At 55.1% G+C, this 21,005-nt stretch overlaps 1 protein-coding gene across 3 annotated transcripts in view; it reads left to right on the top strand.

Moving 5' to 3' along the window:
- PRKAR1B (protein kinase cAMP-dependent type I regulatory subunit beta) overlaps positions 1-18,074 on the top strand; it is a 134,898-nt gene extending 116,824 nt beyond the window's left edge. For all 3 annotated transcript variants that reach the window (XM_079120653.1, XM_079120654.1, XM_079120655.1), the window contains 2 exons: positions 15,687-15,768; positions 16,534-18,074. In XM_079120653.1, the coding sequence (XP_078976779.1) occupies positions 15,687-15,768; positions 16,534-16,706 (255 nt within the window). In that variant the 3' untranslated portion in view covers positions 16,707-18,074. The remainder of the gene's footprint in view (positions 1-15,686; positions 15,769-16,533) is intronic.
- The last annotated feature ends 2,931 nt before the right edge of the window (positions 18,075-21,005 follow it).

The following is a 21,005-nucleotide window of genomic DNA, read 5'->3' as shown; positions in this document are numbered from 1 at the left end:
GTGTGCTGCGGGATGGCTGAGGGAATTCCAGCTCCTGATCTGAGGTGACTGTCCCCACGGGGGGACCACCTCTCCCTGTTCACTAAAATGGGTAAGCTTTATCCAGAGCTGGCCATTGCATCCACACTGGGGCTGTGTTCCACCCTGGAGGAAGCCCCAACCCTGGCAGGGGTAAATGCACTTCTTGCCTGAGCTTTCCTGACTTTGCGGAACCTAGTACAAAAGTGTCCTGATTCCTTCTTCTTGGTCCTCAAGGTGAGAGGAAGCCCCTGCTCACATCCTCTCTCGCCCATTCTCCAGCCCTCCAGAGAAGAGCAGGGCTCACTCATGGCAGAGTTTGCATGGCCAATACTGTCATCGTGGGGTTGTTGACCGGAAATGGACTTGAGCCGAGAGCTCAACTCCCTGGGTGTTTGGCCAATATGACCAAACTCAAGAGTCAGGTTCTTTGTTTGAAATAACAAACAGAAGCAAAATTCGTTTGCATTATTAAAGATGTGGAACCCTGTGTGTGGACACTTGTTCTGTCAAACAGGTCATGAGGCAGGGACCGCAGGAGGAGGGCCCTGCAGACCCAGAATGGAGACTTCACCTGAGGCCTTCTCTTGGGCTCCTGGGCTTTGGAACACTCACCAGCCCTCCCAGGGTCATGTTAAAGGTCTCTTCGTTCCCATCCTTGTCCCTTCTCACTGTGGTCTTCCCCTCAGGAAAGACCCAGAAGGCTGCAGAGTAGAGTAGGAGAAAGAGCAGAAGACCAAAGCCTCTGGCACCTGCACTGCCTCTGGAGGCTTTTTCTTCCCTGGAGTGAGGCCCCAGGATGGGTCTGGACAGGGGCAGTGACCCCTGCCAAGCTCAGCGGTATGGATGTGGGTCAGTGGAACACTGCGTGAGTGAGGCTGGTCTTCAACCCGTGCACTAGAGAGCTGCAGAAGGGCTCCTGGAGGGCTCCCAGGGGACAATCCTCAGGAGGTTCTTGATCCTTAGGGTAGGGGACTCATTCGACAACAAGTTTTCTTTAAAAAGAAAAGAGGAGGAAAGAATAAAACCACAGGTAGAGCAAATTATGGTTCTGGTCGGCGCTGAGGGCGGCCTCTGGTCGACGGTCCTGAGAGGGAAGCAGGCCCATTTCTCACTTCAGCACCCACAGGATTCCAGAGGCTCACGCCCGCCTCCCCCAGGCCGGTCCCAGCCCTGCGTAGGCAGAGGCTGCTGCTCTGTCAGCTCTACATGGGGTGAGTGGCCACTCCACGCAGGATTTCTCTGAGGCTGCTATTTTACTATGGAAGGGATCTAGGGCCAGCATAGCCATTTCAAAAACAGTCCAGCAGAAAATCACTTGTATCCCTCAGTCTCTAAGAAACACAGAGGACGATGAGTGGCACCCCCACTGAAGGCAGGCCCTGGCTTCAACTGTCACCTGCATGAGCTGTCCAGTGACCCTCTGCCACCAGCGTCTCTGTATTTCTTTTTCCACTGGCCATCTGCCCGAAGTCATGTCCTGCCCCCCTGAAGTTCCATGACCGCTCTGTCTCTGCATTTGTGCCCTTGGTGTGACACTGTTCTAGTGTAGGGGCCAGTGAGTAAATGGAGATTTGTGCTTATCCATTAGCTTCCCACCCTCATCCCCAAAATTTGAAATATTGAAGATGGCCACTGTTCTTGGCTGTATTTCCCATGAAAAGTGCACTCAGTTCCCTCCCCTTGGATCTGAAATTGGCCCATGGGATGCAAGAGGAAGACATTCAGGCTGGGTCACAAGAAGCTTGCCATCCACAGCCTCTCGGGCTGGTTCTTGGGGCCCTCTTCTTGAGGACCAGCCATCATGCTCTGGGATCCTCCATAACAGAACTCTGCCCACAGCAGCCCTGAGTGCTCAGTGCCAACAGCGAGCCAGGCGTGCTCTCTGGTGGCCGCCCAGCCCAGCTACTGCCTCAGGGCCCAGAGCATCTCCTTGAGAAAGAGCTGCTCAGCCCAACTCCAGGATGGTGAGACTGAACAGCTCTCCTGGGTTACGCTGTCCTTACCTAGGCAATGGGATGCTCTGCTGGCCCCTCTGCCATGGGAAGAGGACAGTGTGAGTGAAGTCACATGTCTCTATTTTACATCCTCTGATAAGAAACTGGTGTTCATGGGCTGAACCTGGCCCAGAGGCAAATTTGCACTTGACCAGCATGGTGCTTGGTTAAACATTGGAATTCGTTGTTGATATCTTAAAACCAGGCGATTTCTCATAAAAGTTTAGGTCTTTCATTTCTTTCTTTCTTTTTTTTTTTTTTTTTTTTTGCGGTGCTGGGGATCGAACCGAGGGCCTTGTGCTTGCAAGGAAAGCACTCCACCAACTGAACTATATCCCCAGCCCCCTGGTCTTTCATTTCTTTAGAAGTCTGTATCTGGCCACTCTGGACTCATCCCTGTCTGAGAGGTAGACACCCCTTACAAAGGGCTGACCAGCCCATCTCCATCCCTGCTGGCCTGATCAGCAGTCTCTACAGTACCTGGGTCTTTAGAGTTTGCAACCTCGTTTTGAATGGTCTTGAGACAGGGAACAAGTGACTCTGGCTACTGTGGACAGTCATCCTTTATTCCCTGTGGCTGAGGGCTCTCCAGCTGAGCCAAGAGCCCATGCAAAAAAATCACACAACTGTGTGTGACAGGTTGGGGTCACTGAGTGCATCTTCACAGGACACAGAGGAAGTTGGTTCTGGAACTGAGAAGAAGTTGTCACTGAAAATGACTCTGTCCTTGATCATGGTGTGGGGAGGTTTAGGGTGTGCCAGGGGTTGGGTAGGGTCCTTGTGTACTCAGCTATGTCCTGCAGAGAGGCCCCTCCAAGTCTTCTCCGAGAGAGGGAGCAGAGGGGTTGCCCATCTATCTGCCCAGCACACAGGGCGGGCTTGAGCTGGCTCCTGCTCCCAGAGCTCTGCCCTGCACGGCCAGCACGCATCACGGGTGCATGGACACCTGGTGCCTCGGATTCCACATCCAAGAACAACAGCATCTCGCAAGCACAGCTTCCTGCATTTCCTGCCCACTGGTCGCTCTCCCTCGGCCTCTGGTTGACCTGTGAGTCTGCCTGTGGTTCTCTGCAATGCTCTGGCAGCCTCCGAGGGTAGCTGCACAAAGAAGTCTCCCAGAAGGCAACTTGATAGCGGGGGCCATGGCTGCTTCTGGCAGTGACTTCTGGGTTGTTGGGAATGCCCCACTGACTGAGGGGCAAGGGAGCAGGCTGGGCTTTCTTCACAGCACCAGCACTGTGGCCTTTGGAGTACAACCAAGGCCACTTCTCTCAACCCTGCAAGAGTACTGAAGTGGTTGCCTTGGCAACAAGGATTTTTCCCGGGGTTCCGCCTCCCAGTCTTCCTGGAGCAACACGTGGAGAAGCCTCTGAGTCTCCTCCCTCCACTGGGTGTGGTGTCCCCCGTCTGGCAGCTGCTTGCTTAGTTGTCACATTTCTGCGGGTGTACGCTTCAAAGGTGTTCTGTAAACCTGCCCTTGATGGGTCACAGGTATCCTTCCTGTGAGGCCTCATCCTGGGGAGCTGGAACATGGAGCCTCTCACCCATCTTTCTTCCTGCTCTATCTGCTGGGCTTACTCTGTCCCCTGGGCTTCCTAATGGGTGGACCCCAGGGGCCTTCAGGACGCTACAGTGACTGCCTGTTCATGCCTTGCTCTGCTGTGCTGGAAGATGTGGTTTTTATTGGGGGGGTGCTGATTTCCACCATGTGTGGGCAAATCTACAGGAAATTGTCCTCGGGGACCAAGCTCTGCCATAGCCAGTTTCTTGGAGGTGATCAGCAAGAGGAGCAGGTTGGCAGGACCCCCAGCCTACATGATCTGGAGGGTCTGCAGAGGTGCCCCCCCACCAGACAGAGGCATCTCTCCTGCCTCACAGCTCTGTGCACACACATGGGCTGTCTGAGCAGCTGAATCTGCCAAACCCTCAGACAACTAACCCCAGGACTCTTGGAGAACATTCCCAGCAGATAGTGGCAGAACTGACCCTCTTCAAGCTCGCCTATGTGAACCTTGAGGTGCAGCACAAAGACATGGCTCCAGTGAATAGGGGCCACCCCTGCTGTCTCCCTTGCCACACTTCTCTGCATCCTGAAGTTGGGCCACCCTGGGCCAAGGAGCCTTAAGGTGGGACACAGTACTGGGGAACAGCATTGGGACTGCAGGAACTATTCCCGTGTCTGACAAGATGCATGCTCAACTTGCCTCCCCAGGAGAGATGCACTGGGGCCTGGCAGGGGGCGTAGTATGGGTACAGGACATGCCAGGTAGGGGGAGGCTGCAGGCTGCTCAGCTGCTCTGTGACCTCATCAGAATTCGCATCTCCAACTGTGCTCTCCAGGAAAATGAAGGAGGATTTGGGCAGGGGCTCATGTTCCCGCTGTGCATTCCTCAATTTGGGCCTGAGACCTTGGAGTGCCTGGAGGCAGCTGGGCCCAGAGCTGGTTCCCCATAAAATCTGGAGGCTGAAATTCCCCAGCTTGCTCCTAGCCAGAGGCCTGGGAGGCGTTGTCATAGAAACACTAGATTGGATTTATCTCCTCACTTAGCAAATTAATTTTATGAATGTCCACAATGTTGAAGCAACTGCAAAACAACACATTTCACAGCCGCCCTCAGGCCTGGGAACGCTCCCCTCGCCAGAGCCCAGCCCCCTCCACGTTCCCTGAACGGCAGATTGTTCAAAATCCAGAGGCCACTCTGGAAACTTAGAAGGAGGCTCCCACATGCGAGCATCCAGGAGCCCTCGGCACATGTCCAGCGCTGCTCGGGGTCATCATGCCTTGACCTGTGCCCACTGGCTTTACTCCAGGCACTGTGGCCCTGCAGCTTCATGAACAGGTTTATGCCTGGAGCATCTTGTCACCCACTGCTCCTTTGACAGTTGTTAGTGCCATACTTTTGGTTCCTGTGTGTCCTCCTCAGGACTACTGCCTGGAGGAGGGTTTGGAGCCTGCAGGAGCTATGTGGGTCCATGCTGCACATATTTCTTAACTGTGGGCCCCCTGCCAGTGGGGTTCCTGATGCTGGAGAGAGCTGAGCACCAGACACGAGACAAACCCCACTGCATCTGTGTTCTACAGGAAGTGAGGTGGCATGGGAGGACACGAGGGCTTAAAGGGAAGTGAGGCAGGGCCTGGGATGGGGTGAGCTTGGTGGGCATCAGGATCTTTGGCAGGAGGGGGCCATGGGTGGGATCCATGGCGTCTGAGGTGGGAGCCATCAGGATGTGTGGATGCAGGGGAAAGTTCAGGGCTTGGCAGTTTGATGGCGGACCCTCTGGCCAGGGATAGGATGTCCAGTCTTACTTTGGGTGTGAGGCTGCTGTGTGGGGTTGGAGGCTTACTTGCTGAGAGTTCATAGTGGATCTTACATGGAGCATAAACTGTAGAAGGGCTCAGGGAAGAAGCGGGTCAATCAGAGGTGGGCAGTCACACCTAGGTGATGTGGGAGCTCATGAGGCAGCAGGACTCAGGGTCTGCAGATGAACCATTGCAGGTGTAAGTGAGAAGAGGTGACCAACAGATGGGAAGATGCAGGTGGGCAGGGAGTATTGGAGTGCAAGTAGAAGTTTTCCAGGTGGAGAAAGAGGAGGCTGAAAAGGGTCACACATGTGGTAGCACATGCAGAAGCACGAGACACCAGGTATGGTGGCAGAAAGGGGTTGCAACGTAGATGCTGAAAGATGGATGTTGCCAACAGATAGACACAGAGCAGTCGCATCTTGTCCCGAGGCCACAGTCTGCTGGTGGTGGGGGAGCTGATGGGGAGGCTTCCAGCACTGCAGTGTCCCTGCCCTTGGCTTCCTGGCTCCCCAGGGAGCCTCCCATTTGACCTCCTGAGGCCATTTGAGTAGCTTGCTCTGGCCTTCCAGGACCCACTGGAAGACCTGTGTACCACCTATCAGGGGTCTGAGCACGTGGCGAGAGCCCTCCACAAGGGTCCTGTCGCTTCTCAGAACCACGTGGGCAGTGCCTGCTCTTTCTGTCTGAGGGGGATCCCAGCATCTTCTAGAAGCGGGGAAGCCTGGCTGGTGCCCTGACATCTACCTTCTCCAGCAGTGAAGCTACAGCTTCCTCTGGGCTGGCTGAGGAGCTTTCCTACACCTGGCCTGCCCTGATTCCAGTTAGTTGGGAAAGCTCTCTGGGTCCTGTGTCTGGTTCTGGGTACTGTTATAGGTGTTTGCTGGCACATTGGTGTGGGTAGCTGTGATGAGGTATAAGGATTCTTGGGAATTTTAGACTCATCACACCAGGTGTCTGTCTGGTGCCTCAGACTCACTGGGGGCCCTGGGCAGCCCTGAGGGACATAGTCACCAAGAGGGTCCATGGGCTCTTGTCCCATTTCCTTTCCCATTGTAGGACAACTCATCATACAGGGGCTGGAAGAGTTGCATGTCCCAAGTCCCAGTGTGAGCAAAACCCCCTGGCCTGTGTGCCCCAGGCCCTGTCTTGAGCACAATCCCAATTGCCTCTTTCCAGTGGGCTGGATGTTATTCCCACAGCCCATGGGAAGCTGGGAGAGCCTCTAGCCATAGTGAGCTTGGTGCCCCAGGCTGAGACAACCACACCAAGCTGCCTTGGAGTGACAGGCTGATTTCCCAAATGTGCACTGCGCCTTCACTGAGCCCTGGAGACTCAGCTGGGTTTTGTGTGAATCCAGGCATCTGAGAACTCCGTGCAGGGCAGGAACTGGCGGAAAGCTGCGGAAGGTGGTCGGCCTTGAGCTCAGGGCTTTGCATCCAGCGATGAGAACCTTAAAAAATCTATGGGAGGACAACATGGCATGGGTGAAGATGGAGGCAGAGCACTGCTCAGAGGAGAGAGACCTCCGGCCCCAAGTGTGCAGTTCTCTTGACAATGTCTTCCCGTTTCGTCTTTTTGATGTTGTCAGTGTGAGAGGCACTATAGAAAGTGTACCCCCCAAAAGGCACAAAGCATCATTTCCCTCGTCCCTGGCTTCCCAGACACCAGGCAGACCCCTCGGGCCCAGGCTTCCCATTTCAGACATTTGGGATCCTGGTTGCCACCCGTCTTCCCACCGACATGCAGGCGTCCAGACTAGACAGATGTGGAATGTGTGTGCAGGATTCCAAGGTCCTGGATTACCCCGGACCGGCTCCTGGCACCACGGTAAGGGGGGGGCGAAGCACCCGCAGACTGTTGCCATGGCGATGGATGTTTTGGCCGGGAAAATCCTAACAGATGCGGAGTCCTGGACAAGTCCATCTGTGGGGCCTCACAATCCATTGCAGCCACAGTGTCTGACCCAGAGCAGGGCTGCTGAGCAGGCTGTGGCCGCTGGTGGCAGGTTGTGGGTTCCACTACTAGGGTGCAGCTCCTCTCCTCCCCTCCTCAAGGCCTGAGCTCCTTGTCCTGTGAAGTCACCCACCAGAGCCAACAGTGACCCGTAGAGGATGTCCAGCTGTATTCTGAACTTGGCCTTCTGAGTCTCCATTTGGATTTACCTGGCGGTGCAGGCCCACCCTACTGCCCTTCCCTGCAGTTGGCTGCAGGGAGGGGGAGAGACTCTGGAGGGGAGTGTGAATTCTCTTCCCACCTGCTGGGCCAGGCTCAGCCAGGGTCAGTGAAGAGACTCCTCTCACTCCTTGCTCTGCTCCTGTTTGGGGGTGGTGCTCCCCACTGTTCTACATGTATCCACAGCCTCTCTGGGCATGAGACTCCTGTTGGGCCGAAGGGGCTGACACTTGGCATGGCCTGGGCTGGGCTCTGAAGGGTCCAGGCAGCACTTTTTCTGGGCCCTGCTGCCCAGGTCACTTCATGGGGGCTGCAGGAAGGTTGCCGTTAGCCAAGGATGGGCTCCAAGATGACCTGCCTTCCTCCGGATCTAAGGGACACACAGCCAGGGACCAGGGGGCCAGGGTTTGTGCTTTCCCTGGACTTTCGAGGTTTATAGAAAGATCTGCAGGTAGAGACCCCAAGGCCCCCAAAGGCTCCTCTAGGTCACTGGTCTGCCTGGCCTTGCCCCCCACATCCAACAGTGCATGTGGCCCCTGAGGGACAGCCAGAGCATCTCTGTAATTGTTTTTGCTTTATTTGATTGAGAACTAACCCATAAAGAAACAGAACACAGCCTGGGATGGGTCACCCTCCTCCCCCAAGCTGAACCTTGTTCCTGCTTTTGTACTTTAAAACATCACGTGAGCATGTGCTCATGTACACTCAATGTAGGAACTGACACATACACATACGGCATGCGTTCATACACACAGATACACACCAATGTGTGCCTATGTACACACTGATGCATGCACGTGCACACCACGTGGACAAGCATGCACATACAGAAGTGCATACTCACGTACACACACACTCTCCAGTGTGCAGTGCACAGGCCATGATGTGCACACTCATGTACACAAACACCAGCACACACTCATATACACACTGACGCACACCATTTTCACACTGACGTGCACACATGCACATACCAGCATCCCAGGGCTACAGGCTGCAGTGTCTGGCAGGACCCTTGAGTCTGAACACCACATCTGCCTGCTGGAACCCTGTGTGAACAGCCATGCCTGGGTTCTCCTCTGGGGTTCTGCTTGCTTTTCTTTTCCTTCTTGTGTGAGGCCCAGCATCTGCCAAGGCAGCCTGTCAAGGACTTTCAGGCCCATCCAGCCCTAATTGGAAAAGGAAATTGGGGTATCTGATGGAGGCAGGGAACAAGGCCTCTGTGCCCCAAGCTTGAGGTACAGGAGTGGACCAAGACTCAGAGGTCAGCCCCAGGTTGGTTGGGGGCCTGGCTGCCCATACCTGCCCTGCGCTAGCTGCCCCTGGGGAGGGAGAGGGTGTGTCCCTCAAAGCCCAGGTTCTTGGGACTGACAGCAGGGTTGGGGCAGGCTGTGGACTGCACCTCCCCACCTGTGAGGCCTCTGAGTCCAGCACACTGGTCAACCTGTTGAAAGAGTCTTTGCCTACTGTCCAGTGATAGGGTGGGGGCACCCTGACTGTGGGGCAGATGGCCAGGCATCACAGAGCAACGTTGAACACAGCCAGGCCATGGCTGGGGAGAGCCGAGGTCAAAATGTTGCTGGGTCCCATTTGGGAAGAGCCTTGAGATCTTGGATGACAAAGACCCCAGAGCTCTTTTGGGAATCTCTTTGACCATCAGGTGGGGAGGCAGAGATGGGGATGAGCTCTGGTCACTACACAGATGGCAGGTATGGACTATGATGGTGGAAGGGCAGGTCGGGGGCAGGTTCCAGCCTCTTGGGGGCAGAATGGGCTGTGCTTAGCAGCCACTGACTGGCATGGTTGGGTGAGGGATGTCTGTGAGGAAGCAGGTGCCTGGGGGGCCTCACTCAGGACTTGGGGCCACAGAGACCCCAGGTGGGGGATGACAGCCAGCTCCCTCCCTGCCCTAGGGCTGGTCCAGGTTGCTCTCCCCCGCCCACCTTGGCACACAGCAGGACTGTTCATGGCCATATCCGCCTGGGGCCTGTGTGTGGCCTGGTTCTCAAGCAGATGGCAGGGGAGAAACTGGGCTGCAGAAGGGCATTGGGAGCAGGACCTGACATGGTCAGCAGTGACCACAGTCCCTTTGACTCTGCTGTCCAGTTCACCAAACAGCTCAGGGATACCTGAGCGCTGCCTCCACCCTCCTTTCCTGGAGCACCTGGGAGCTTCATTACAGCCATTTTGTGTCCACCCGATGGGCAGTCCCTGGCCTCAGAGAACACCAAGCAAACAGTTCTACAGAAATAAGGACCTTTCCACGTGGGGCTTTCATTGTCTTGCACTCTGGTCCCCAGGTAGGGGGCTGACAGTGCCGAGTTGGCACCTGTTCCCTTCGTCAGAGTCCTGGCGCCGGAATCCATGTTAAAGTCTTGTTTTCCCACAGAAGCTGCTGGGCCGTGCCTTTGCCAGGGCCCCAGACCTCACGGAGGACCCATTAAATGTTGGCACAAAAACTGACCTCGGCTGCTCACCAGGCAGTGTGTTGTCTCAGTCCTTCCCAGGACGTGCACACACCCCCGTCTCAGACGGCTGAGCCGAGGGAGGCTGAGCAGAGCTCCTTTGCAGGCACAAGGCTCAGCTCCTTAAGTGAACCATTGAGAAACTGCTCTGCTGGCTCCAAGATATTTGCAATCTGCATTTGTGGGCTCTGAAAAGTCTCCACCTTAGAGAGCAGAAAGTGGATTTTCATGGAAGGAAACTATAGTTGAGTGTGGAAAGTCATGTTGTGACCATTGCTTTTCTACAGACATCGGAAGGTGTGTGCTTGGGATCAATACTCAGGAAATCACTGAGCACCTAGGAGGGGTTTCATAGTTGTGGCAGGCTTAGTGTTCTGTGTGTGCACATGGGTGCGTTCATGTGTTCACATGTAGGATTCTGCTTGGGCTTAAATACAGAGACACACAGGCAAATGAAAGGTGTATGTGAACATTACAGGCTTCGCTTAAGTCTGAATTTTCCAGTTCTTGGGAATTTTTGTTAGAGGTGGGAATTTGTCACCAGTGTGGTGACCCTGAGAATCAGCATTTGGTGTCCACCCACCTTCCCTGTTACTCTTGTGTTCACGCCCTGGTTATGATCTGTCCTGTTTGACATGTGTGCGATGTTCTGCATGTGTTGGGTCAGTGGTGCAGCCTGAAGCTCATCTGGGGACTGCTGGAGGTAAGGAGCCCTGGTTGGGCACAGGCCACCATCTGCATGGGTTCTGCAGGTGTCAGGAGAAAGCCTCTGGGAGCCCATGTCCCCTGGCACCTCCAAGAGCCGCCATGCTGGGTCCCTTGTTCTTTTCACTTTTCAATTACAAGGGAGTGAGGTGCGAGTCTATGTGTGGTAGTGACGCTGAGATTCTTTCGAAATACATTTTTTTAAATAAAGCAAATAGTTGTGGGGCTGGAGAGATAGCTCAGTCGGTAGAGTGCTTGCCTTGCAAGCACAAGGTTCTAGGTTCGATCCCCAGCACTGTCTAAAAAAAAAAAAAATAGTTGCAGTGGTGCATGTCATAATCCCCCTAGCAAGCCAGGTGGCTGAGGCAGGAGGATTGAAAGTTCAAGGCTAGCCTCAGCAACTTAGCAAGGCCCTAAGCCACTTAGTGAGACTCTGTCTAAAAAATATATAAAAAGGGCTGAGGATGTGGCTCAGTGGTTCAGCACTCTGGGATTCAATCCACAATGTAAAAAAATAAATAAATAAATAAAGCAAATCGTTTGCTTCTTCTAAAACATCACATTGGTGCCAGTGTGGTCTGGGCTGACTCGGTGGCCCTGTGAGACAGCTGTTTTTCATGTGTGTGCAGCTCCCTTGCAGGAATATCACGGTTCCACCTTCTTCTCTGAGTGTGTTGGCTTTTACCAGGCTCCAATGGACTTGGCTCTTGTGCCTAGCCTGGCTTGAGTCCAGGTCACCATCCCACAGTAGTGAGCAGACCTTGCCACTGTTCCTCCTCAGCATCCTTATCATCACCTGGTCCCCTGCCCATCCTTGCTGCCAACAGGCCCTGGCTCCTGTTACCCAGATCTTGGCTGCATGGTTGCTGGGGTAAGGTTTTGCCATTGTCCCCTCCCTGACTTACCCTGCCCTCCTAGCATCTGAACCCTTGATGACTGTCCTCCCCAGGGATCCTGATCCCAAAGGGATAGGGACACATCTATCATGTTCCCTGTTGTGTTCCCACCGCCAGAACTGTGCTCGGCCGAGAGCTGCTGTTCAACAGATCCTTAGCTAATGAACGAGGCGGGCCTAGAAGGACACACTGAAGGGCTCTAGTGCCTAACTGACCAAAGTCTGTGGATGGACTTGGGGGTCCATGCCCGCAGCGTGTGTCCTGGACTCCCCATCACCCTGGCTGAGCAGCCATCTTGGGCCTCAGAGCCTGAAGCATGCGGGCTCATGGCCAGGCCAGTGGTGAGATGAAAAGGGAGAGCAGGAGGCCTGTCTTTGCACCCAAGAGTCACTGTCGGGCTCCTCTCTGCCACGTCCCGTGTGGAAGAGGAAAGGGTTGACTGCCGGAGGAGGATGTTGGTGATTTTTCTATCTATTACCCAAAAAACTTATCTACTCAATAAACACACGAGAGCCAATACTCCTTTTATGAGAGAGGTTGTGACGGGTCTGGCCAAACCAGCTCTGGCCTCTTTTCAACATTTGACCTCAAGTCGCCCAACTCTCTTTTATCTATAAACACACAGGTAAAGGGGGCAAGACTGGGAGGAGCTTCTTCTGTGATGGACAGGATAGGGTGGAATTAGGGGAGCCATCCACTTAGGGGGAAAATTCCAGAAGGAGACAGGGAACCACTCCCATGTGCAGTGCCACATACTTCCTGGCAGTTCCTAGAAGCCAGGCCTCTGTGTCCCATGGCTCAACCTAATCTGGTTCTGCTAAATAAGGACAGCTTCCCACAAGTCACAACTTTCTTTGTAGGTTCCTTTTATGGTTTTTAATTTTGTAGAGTTTTTTTTTTTTTTCTGGTGCTGGGGTTTGAACCCAAGGCGCTAAACCACTGAGCCACGTCCCCAGCTTGCCCCACCACCTGCTTCTTTTTAAAATTTTGAGACAAGGTCTCACTAAGTTGCCGAGGCTGGCTTTGAACTTGTGCTCCTCCTGCCTCAGCCTCCCAAGCTGCTGGGGATTATGGGCGTGTGCCACTGTGCCCAGCAAATTTTGTAGAAAATTTTAGAAGTAAAAATAGTTGAAGGGAAATGGAGTGTCAGTAACCCCACACCTCATGCTCCAGTGGGAGTGACAACTTGCCAAGCCCTCTCCACTTCCAGGTGGTCTTCTGTGGGTTTGGGACCTGGTTTCCTAGTGAGTGATTTAGAGAATGTGACCCAGAGTTTTGACAAATGTGCTTTTCCAGCCCCAAACTCCATGTTCATGTCCTCCAGTGTGTCTACCTGCTTCCATGGCAGCTGGGGACACGGACCTTGGATGGGTGTTTCTTCCAGGATCTTTCCATGGCAGAGAGGCTGGCCTGTCTTTAGATAAAGCTGCCTAGAGAGCTGGGAGCGGGTGGCAAGGCAGGGACTGTTACTGCCTGCCATTGTGGTCCATGCCCAGGATGGTGGATCAGTTAGGGCAAGAGATCAGCCACCGTATGGGCCCTGCAGCAGCAATCAGCTGGAAGACCAAGGAGCGTCTCTCTTCCTGCAGTATCTGGGTCCATGGAGCGGGTGGGGAGGGTGCTAGGAACACCTGCTCCTCTTCATGAGAACCCTCAGGCCAGGCCACCCATGACACTGTCTTGGAGGACGAGACAGGATCAGGCAGCCTGCCAGCCCTGCTCCTTACTCTGGTTATTGCATCCTTACCTTGTGAGTGCTCTTTGTATGTTTTGGCCCCATGGGTGTCTTGTTCAGGAGGTTCTGTGACCACAGGGGAGGAAACTGAGGCTAGAGAGGTAAGATGGATCACCAAGATGTGTGGCAGAGCCCTGGGACTGAAGCACAGGTCTTCTGGTTCCAAGGTCCCCCTCTGCTCATTCCTGGGATGCTGAGCCCTGGTGGAGACAGGTAGCCCAGGGTGGGGATCCCCAGGCCCACCAACACACTCCCAGTCCTTGTCCACTCTAGTGGGACATGCAAGACTGCCAGTCACAGGGCTGGGAGTGGGCAGAGGCTGTGGAAGCTGTCTTTTGCTGAGATGTGTGGAGGGTGAGGGTGGGCATGGGGGTTGCTGCAGGGAGGTGAGGGGCCAGCCCGAGCGGGGAATTTTAGCTCTCTTTAATACTGTGGTTTTGCATGGAGAGACCCTTCAATGTCCTGGAAGCTCAGTGTCTGCAATAACATGGCTTTTGCTGCCCCAGGACCCACACAGGGTCCCTCTCAGCCCCTACCTGGGCAACCAAACTCAAGCCACAGCCATCTTTGGAAAGGTGGGGATGGTGGTGATTTGCACGCCCCTGCAGCCTAGCACCCTTGGTGTGGCAAGAAGGATTCAAGCCCTGAATGTGTCCCTTTGCCTCACCTTGTGACTGATACAGGGTGTTTTGACAAAGACTCACCAAGATGCAAATTAGAAAAAGTGAATGACCGCTGGGTACAGTGGTGCATGCCTGTAATCCCAGTGGCTCAGGAGGTTGAGGCAGGAGGATCACAAGTTCAAAGCCAGCCTCAGCAAGTTAGGCCCTAAGCAACTTAGTGAGACTCTGTCTCAAAAAAAAAAAAGGTGTGGTGGGGAGCTGAAAATGTTGCTCAGTGGGTTAAGCACCCCTGGGTTCAATCCCAGTAACAACAACAACAACAACAAAAATAACCTGCCTGGGCCAGTGCCAGCACCCGGGTGGGGAGGGGCTGGCTCCCTTCCTGTCCCCAGCGGGCACCAGGCCTGATGTTTACACATCCTGCTGCATCTATCACCAGCTGGATCCATAAACAGGCAGACCCCAGGAGCTGAGTGGCCGGTGCCTGAAGGGAACTGGGTGGTGGATCCAGCTCACAGTCTGCTGATGGGTGTCTGGGGATTCTGGGCATGGTGAGCACTGGCAGGGCCCTGACCCATTTCTCCCAGACTGTGGAGAGGTAGGAGTTACTCATTAAGCCAGGCACGGCCTGGCCAGGGCTGGTGAGGCTGGGTCAGGTGAGCCAGAGGAACTGAGCTCCCCTGAAATCAAGTGAGGTGCCCTGAGGGGCCCCCAGCTGCTGGGCACCAGAGGCTATAAATGGGTAGCCCTGAGGACCTGGGTGACACCAACCCCAGGTCCTAAGGGCCAGGCAGCAGGAACCTCAGTCTCCCTGGCTGTAAAATGGGATTTGTAGCCTCATGCAGGCACAGCTCTGTGGGTGGTGAAGGGCCTCCGGCTGGGGCTGGTCAGAGTGAAACCTGAGCAGCCTTGGAGGCTGACCTCACACGCTGCCCTTGTCAGTGTTAAAACCTTAAAACTGACAGTTTCGACTGGGTGATGCAGAGAACCTCTCTCCACCCTCCCCAGAGCCTTACAGGCTACAGGAGAGGAAACTGTCTCCAACAGGAAGGGCTTGTCCAAAGTTCTGGGCCAGAGCCTACACTTTTTTGCTCAAGCGGGACTGGAATCCTGGCCCCAGGGGACACGTGGAGTCTGGTGTGTGGCCTCCCAGGTGCCCTGTATACCCTCGCCGAATCTCTAATGTGTACCGCATTCCGCAGTGTCTGGTGATATTCTGCCCCCAGCCTCTGCGTTAATCATTGAGCAGGCAATGTCTGCAGACCCCGCTCCCCCGTGGAGGGTCAGGAGGGGACCACACTGCCTGGCAGGTGTATGACCCTGAGACCACACTGCCCGGGGAGCCCCAGCATGGCTGGATGGCTTCCTGTCCTTGAGTCTTAATCCAAGGTCAGCTTCAAACTTTGGTGCCTGTGACAAAGTACTGACCCCTTGGGAACATCCCCAGAATTCCCGCCTGCCATTTTGGCAGATGTGGCGCTGGGTCTTGGTGAGTCCCAATGAAAACAGGGACTTGGCCAGGACAGAAGGGACCTTTGGGAAGGCCCATCACCTGGTCCTGAGTCTGCGTGTGTCCAGGGAGAGGAGGGGAGGCAAGTGTAGTGGCCAAGGCTGCACCATGGGAAGGGAAGGTCAGGCAGGAGACAGGAACTGGGGTCCCACTGCTTGACCCCCAAGTATAACCCCAGCAAGTGACCCCCACCATGTGGTCCCCAGTGGGGCGACACCCCTGCCACCAGCCTGATGGTTCTCACATGCCCCCTTCTTGCAGGGCACGGCCTCTGTCCTCCAGCGCCGGTCTCCCAGCGAGGAGTACGTGGAGGTGGGGCGCCTTGGGCCCTCTGACTACTTCGGTGAGTTGGGGTCCCTCCTTCACAGGCCACCACATCTCGTCGGGGGTCCTGGTAGGGAGCTGCATGGGAATAAGTGAATCAGGCTGACCTGCAGCGCTGCTGTGAGGGACCTCATGACCTCAGCAAGGGCAGGACCTGGGCGAGGGCTGCAGGAAACACCAGCTTCCAGCTTCCTGCAGCTCTGCGTTGCATGGGGGGATAAATGGTCCTGAGGGAGGCCTGGCCTCACCTGGGCACTCCCACAGTTGGGGGCTGGATCATGGGGGAGGCCTGGAACATATACCACAGTGACCATTGCATGTAACATTGCTCCACAAATTGCAGGACAATGCCTAGGTAAATTTGAATTTCAGACAAACAATGAATATTTTGCTTATTTATATAAATATATCCCACTGGGTGCAGCAGTAATCCCAGCAACTGTAATCCCAGCAACTCAGGAGGCTAAGATAGGAGGATCACAAGTTTGAGGCCAGCCTCAGCAGCTTTGCAAGACCCTGTCTCAAAATAAAACATAAAAAGTGCTGGGGATGTGACTTAGTGATAGAGCGTCCTTGGGTTCATTCCCCAATAGCAAAAAAAAAAAAAATTATGTGTGTGTGCCAAATATTTTGTGAGACATATTTACACTAACAAATTTTTTGTGTATTTGAAATTCAAATTCACTGGCACTGGTAGTGGTGGTTCTCCGGGTCTGGCCCTGAAGGAGCGGGTGTGAAGGCCCTGGCCTGGGGCCCTCAGCCTGACCCTCTCTCCTTCCTCTAGGGGAGATCGCACTGCTGCTGAACCGACCTCGTGCAGCCACTGTGGTGGCACGGGGACCCCTCAAGTGCGTCAAGCTGGACCGGCCCCGCTTTGAGCGCGTGCTGGGCCCTTGCTCCGAGATCCTCAAGAGAAACATCCAGCGCTACAACAGCTTCATCTCCCTCACCGTCTGAGCCCGCCCATGCCGCAGCGCTCCCTGTGTGGCTGCAGTTGCTGCTCCCTGTGTCTGGGGTCTGGGAGTCATGGGGAGGTAGCAGGATGGGGCTGGCATCTCTACACGGGACCTCCCCTTCCTCTGGACTCGTTTTTTGGAATAAATAACCACCGTGTGCATATCAAAAACAAAGGGCAAGCAAACATCCCAAGACCCAGGAAGTGACAGGCCAGCTACCCTCCCACACACTTCCTCCTGTCCACCCCTTGTCTTAGGGGGCCCACCTAACCCTTTCCACATCTCCTGGGCCGTGCTTGTCAGGTCCCCAGCCCCAGGGGCAGACAGGTCAGGTTGTGGAGACCAAGCCAGCTCTGAGTCCTACCAAGGCTCAGGAGGAGCATGAGGGCTTCCAGCACCTTGTAGTTCTGTCCTCCAGAACTACAGGAAAACACCCTGGGGCCCTGCAGACCCTGCGAGACCGGGCTTATCAGGTAGGCACAAGTGTGGGACAGATTGTGTCAATGGAAGTGTTCCTTGAGGGACACTCAGGCTGGGGCAGAAATTGAGGCCCATTCCCACAAGAGCCCAGAGGAAGCCAGGGGCCCCTTCTCCTGTCAGGGGACCAGTCCACAGGCCTCAGGCAGACCCATAGACCACTCTGTGCTCAGAGCACTGGGAGGAGCCAGCCTGACTCTGGTGGCTTGTCCTCACCTCTTGGAAAGTCCATCCCCAGGTGGGCCAACCACACCCACCAGCCTTTGGGCAGCTGGTTAGCCTATGGCCTCTCACTGGTTGGTGCCCAGAATGGGCAGAACACACGGCTGAGTTTGGAAATTTCCAGGATCTGCTCAGCACTGCGCTGGGTCCTTTACTCCTTGGAGTTGAGGGAGCCAAACAACTTCGGGTCACTTCTCTGCCCAGGGGCGTCTGAGAGACTTGGAGGGAGAGTGAGCTTTCAGAGACATCTGTATCGAGTTAGAGGAACGGGAGTCCCTCTTAGCTGTTCCCCACAGATTTGCCCACATCCAGCCTGAGTCCCAGCCCCGTGTCCCTTGACCGTTCCCTAAGGTGTGAGGGAATATAGTAAGTCAACCCAGCTGCAGGTCCCACACCCCGAAACCATACACCAGCTTGTCTCAAACCTGTCTCCAGCGCCATGATGATACGGAGCTGAGGGAGCGCTGAGTCTGTTGAAATGTGACCAACTCCATGTTGCCCTGCCGTGTGGTCCTGGGGAGGCGCCCTCCCGCTGGCCTCCAGCGCCCCCTGCGCCCTGGCCGTGCCCGTCCTGCCTGTGTCATGGGCTCTGTGGACTTGTGTGCCCTCCTGCTCGTCTTGCTGAGTGCTGCATGAACTATTAAACGTGCAATGAGGTACCTCTTCCCGACTCGGGAGGTCTCCGTCTGGAATCTTTTGTAGATAAGGGTCTTTTTCTTTTTTTAATTGTAGAGACATATTCATGACCCAATGTATTTGCCAAGCACAGAGCTCGGTGGTTTTAATTCCATTCACAGTGTTGGACAGCCTCATCTTGGAGGCTACCCAGAGGACCAGGTACAGATTTGTGAGTCACAAATTCCTTGGTTTGTCCTCCTTGGTCCTTTTCTCAGGTCTGAGCCTCTCACGTGCTGCCGACAGTTGGGAGGTGGCCTAGCTCCCCAGAAAGCATTTTCTGGAGGCTGGAGCTCCGGTCAAGGGACTCAGAAATGCATTCTGAGGGTTCAGACACCAGTGGCAGCCATAGGCTGCCTCTTGCTGCTGGTCACTTGAGGCTCAGTAACCCTCCCCAAGTTGTTCAGGCTGTGTTGGCTTTGCCTCTAGCATGGTGTTCTTTAGCCTCACCTTTCTCATCTGTAAATGGGTGTAAGGATCCATCAGCCCTATGGTGAAATGAGATCATTACTGGACAGAAGAGGCTGGGTAGAACCCCACCCGCATGTCTTGTGGGGACGATGACCTGGAATGGGGCCCCTCCAGACTGTGGACAGCCCCAGCCTCACCTTCCCCGGCTCAGTAGAATCTGCTGGACTGTGGGTGACTCACTGTGAGGGCGGGCCACACTTCACTGTGAGGGGCCAGGGGAGACAGGCAGTCCCACCGCGTGGGGCCTGGGGTGGGGAGTGAGTTTGTGTCTGGGGACCTGGGTCCTGCCTTCCCACGGCCACTGCATCCGGCCTCCAGGGCTCTATTCTCCGATCCAGACAGGGTCTCTGGGGCCTGCTCTCTCCTTGCGCTGCCAGGAAGCCTGGGCTGACGCCCCTGGCTATGCTGACCTCTCTCATCCCCCTCTAGCCTCCTGGGATATGACCAAATTAGGAAGCTGCCCAGCCCCACCTCCAAATGACCAAGGACTTCCCTGCTTCCAGATCAGTCTGGGCTGGTTCCGACTCGCACCCCAAGGGCAGGGATACTTAGACTCTCCATCTGGGCCTAGAGACCTGAGGCTCAGGGCATTCTTACGGGCCACCAAGGTCCTCAGAAATTTTTCATGGGAATTGCTTAACAAAGTGGGATCTTGCATATATATAGTGGGTTTCTAAATCCACATTGAAGACTTATTTGGTTGGGCAGAAGGTCACTGGATTAGTTTCCCCCAACCGCCCGCCAACCTTGGCCACAGTTGGGGGTCTGCTCTGAGGCAGGCCTCTGAGTGTCAGGCCTCCCTCTAGGACAGAGCCCAGCATCATTCCACTAGAGATGTCTCTATGATTTGGACAATCAGCCTCCTCACCAACCTCCTTGGTCAAACATTTGTTGGAGAAATTAGGCCAGGGTATTTCAGGAACCCACTTGGCAAGGAGCCTGTGATTGCTGACCTCTCCGCAGCTGTCGTGTTATGCCTCAAACTCTGATCTGCTGTGTGGTATCAGACAGTGTCCTTAACTTTTCTGAGCCTCAACTGTCTCGTCTCTGAAGTGGGAATTTTTGCCTCCAGGGTTAGACCTTAGCTTGAAATGAGACTATACATTCAGATGCAGATGCACCCAAAGGCTCAGAGCTGTTGCTACATGCAGTATCCAATGACATCATGCATAAGGACAACAGCCATGTCCTGCTGTCACTTGGACAGATGAGCTGTGGAGCTCATGCATACCGGTGCTGCAGCTCCAAGAGGGCCACCCTGATCTGCATGTGGCTGCCATGGCACAGGCCTGGGTGCTGCCCTCTGGTCCCACCTCCAGGCTAGCTGCTGCCCGTCTTGCCCACTGCCAGCTTCCTCCTTTGCATTCAGGTGCAGGCCCCTCATTCTGGTCCCAGTGAGGGACACGTGGTATTGTTCAGGGTCCTGTTTGCAGAGGTGGTGATGTCCCAGCAGAAGCCACCTGCCCTGGGTCTGGTCTGCAATTGCCAAGTGTGTCGCTCAGTACTCATGATTCTAAAAGCACTACTATATTATTTAATGGATTCTGCAGGTGACGCTTCAGACAGGGCCAGGGTGGTGTGTCTGCTCCATAAAGCCTGGGGACACCTGGAGTTGGGGTGCCCCAGGCCTTCCTGGGATACTATCATACTGGTCAGGCTCCTGGGGGGAGGTTGATCCCAGTCAACCAGGTGGAGGCCAGGAGCTCTCTCAGCCCAGGCTTGGTTATGCAATGTGGCCTCCCAAACTGCAGATATGTTTATGGTGGGGTGTGGGAGGCAGGATACTGGGGTTCTGGTGTGGAGGCCCCCTTCCCCTTGCTCAGGGGAGGACCAGGGAGGAGCAAGCCAGTTCCTGCTGCTTCCTCCAGCAGGGTCCACCAGGTTCTTCAAGGGATCTCAAAAGTCTGTTCCTGGGTCCCAGCAATGATGTCACCAGAGCCCATGTGATGCCAGTGTCAGCAGGGTGTTGAGCGTCCTGTGAAGGCACCTTGATACCCCTTAGGAGGCGACCCGGCCACTGACTGCCAGTCCCTTCATCCACCCACTCGTTCACTCACAAGCCCTTGGGGAGGGCACCCAGCCCATGGGACTTGGGGCTGCAGGGTGGCCCCCCTGTCCTTTCCCCACATCTTCTCCAGATCAGCAGGTGGAGCCCATGTTGGCTTGTGTCTGAGGCCCCGTGGGGCCCAAATCTACTCAGCAGCCCTGTGGGGCCCAATTACAAATGAGAACGCTGAGCTCAGAGCAGGGAGGTTACCTGCCAGGCCACACAGCAAAGAGGCCTCGGGATGTCGGGTCTGGGCCTTCCCCGCCAGCCCAGGCCTGCCCTGGCCAGCTCTGCCAGTCCTTAGGCTATAAATCCTGTTTATGGTCCTGGTCACCACCCCATGGAACTGGCTAGGTTCCTTCTCAGAGGGCAGCCACACCTTCTGGGAGTCCCCTGGGAATACCCAAG

This window comes from Sciurus vulgaris, assembly GCF_902686455.1.
Source record: "Sciurus vulgaris genome assembly, chromosome: 18".
NCBI classification, from domain to species: Eukaryota; Metazoa; Chordata; class Mammalia; order Rodentia; family Sciuridae; genus Sciurus; species Sciurus vulgaris.
Note: the sequence above shows the minus strand (reverse complement) of the source record. Positions and strands in the feature narration are given on the sequence as shown.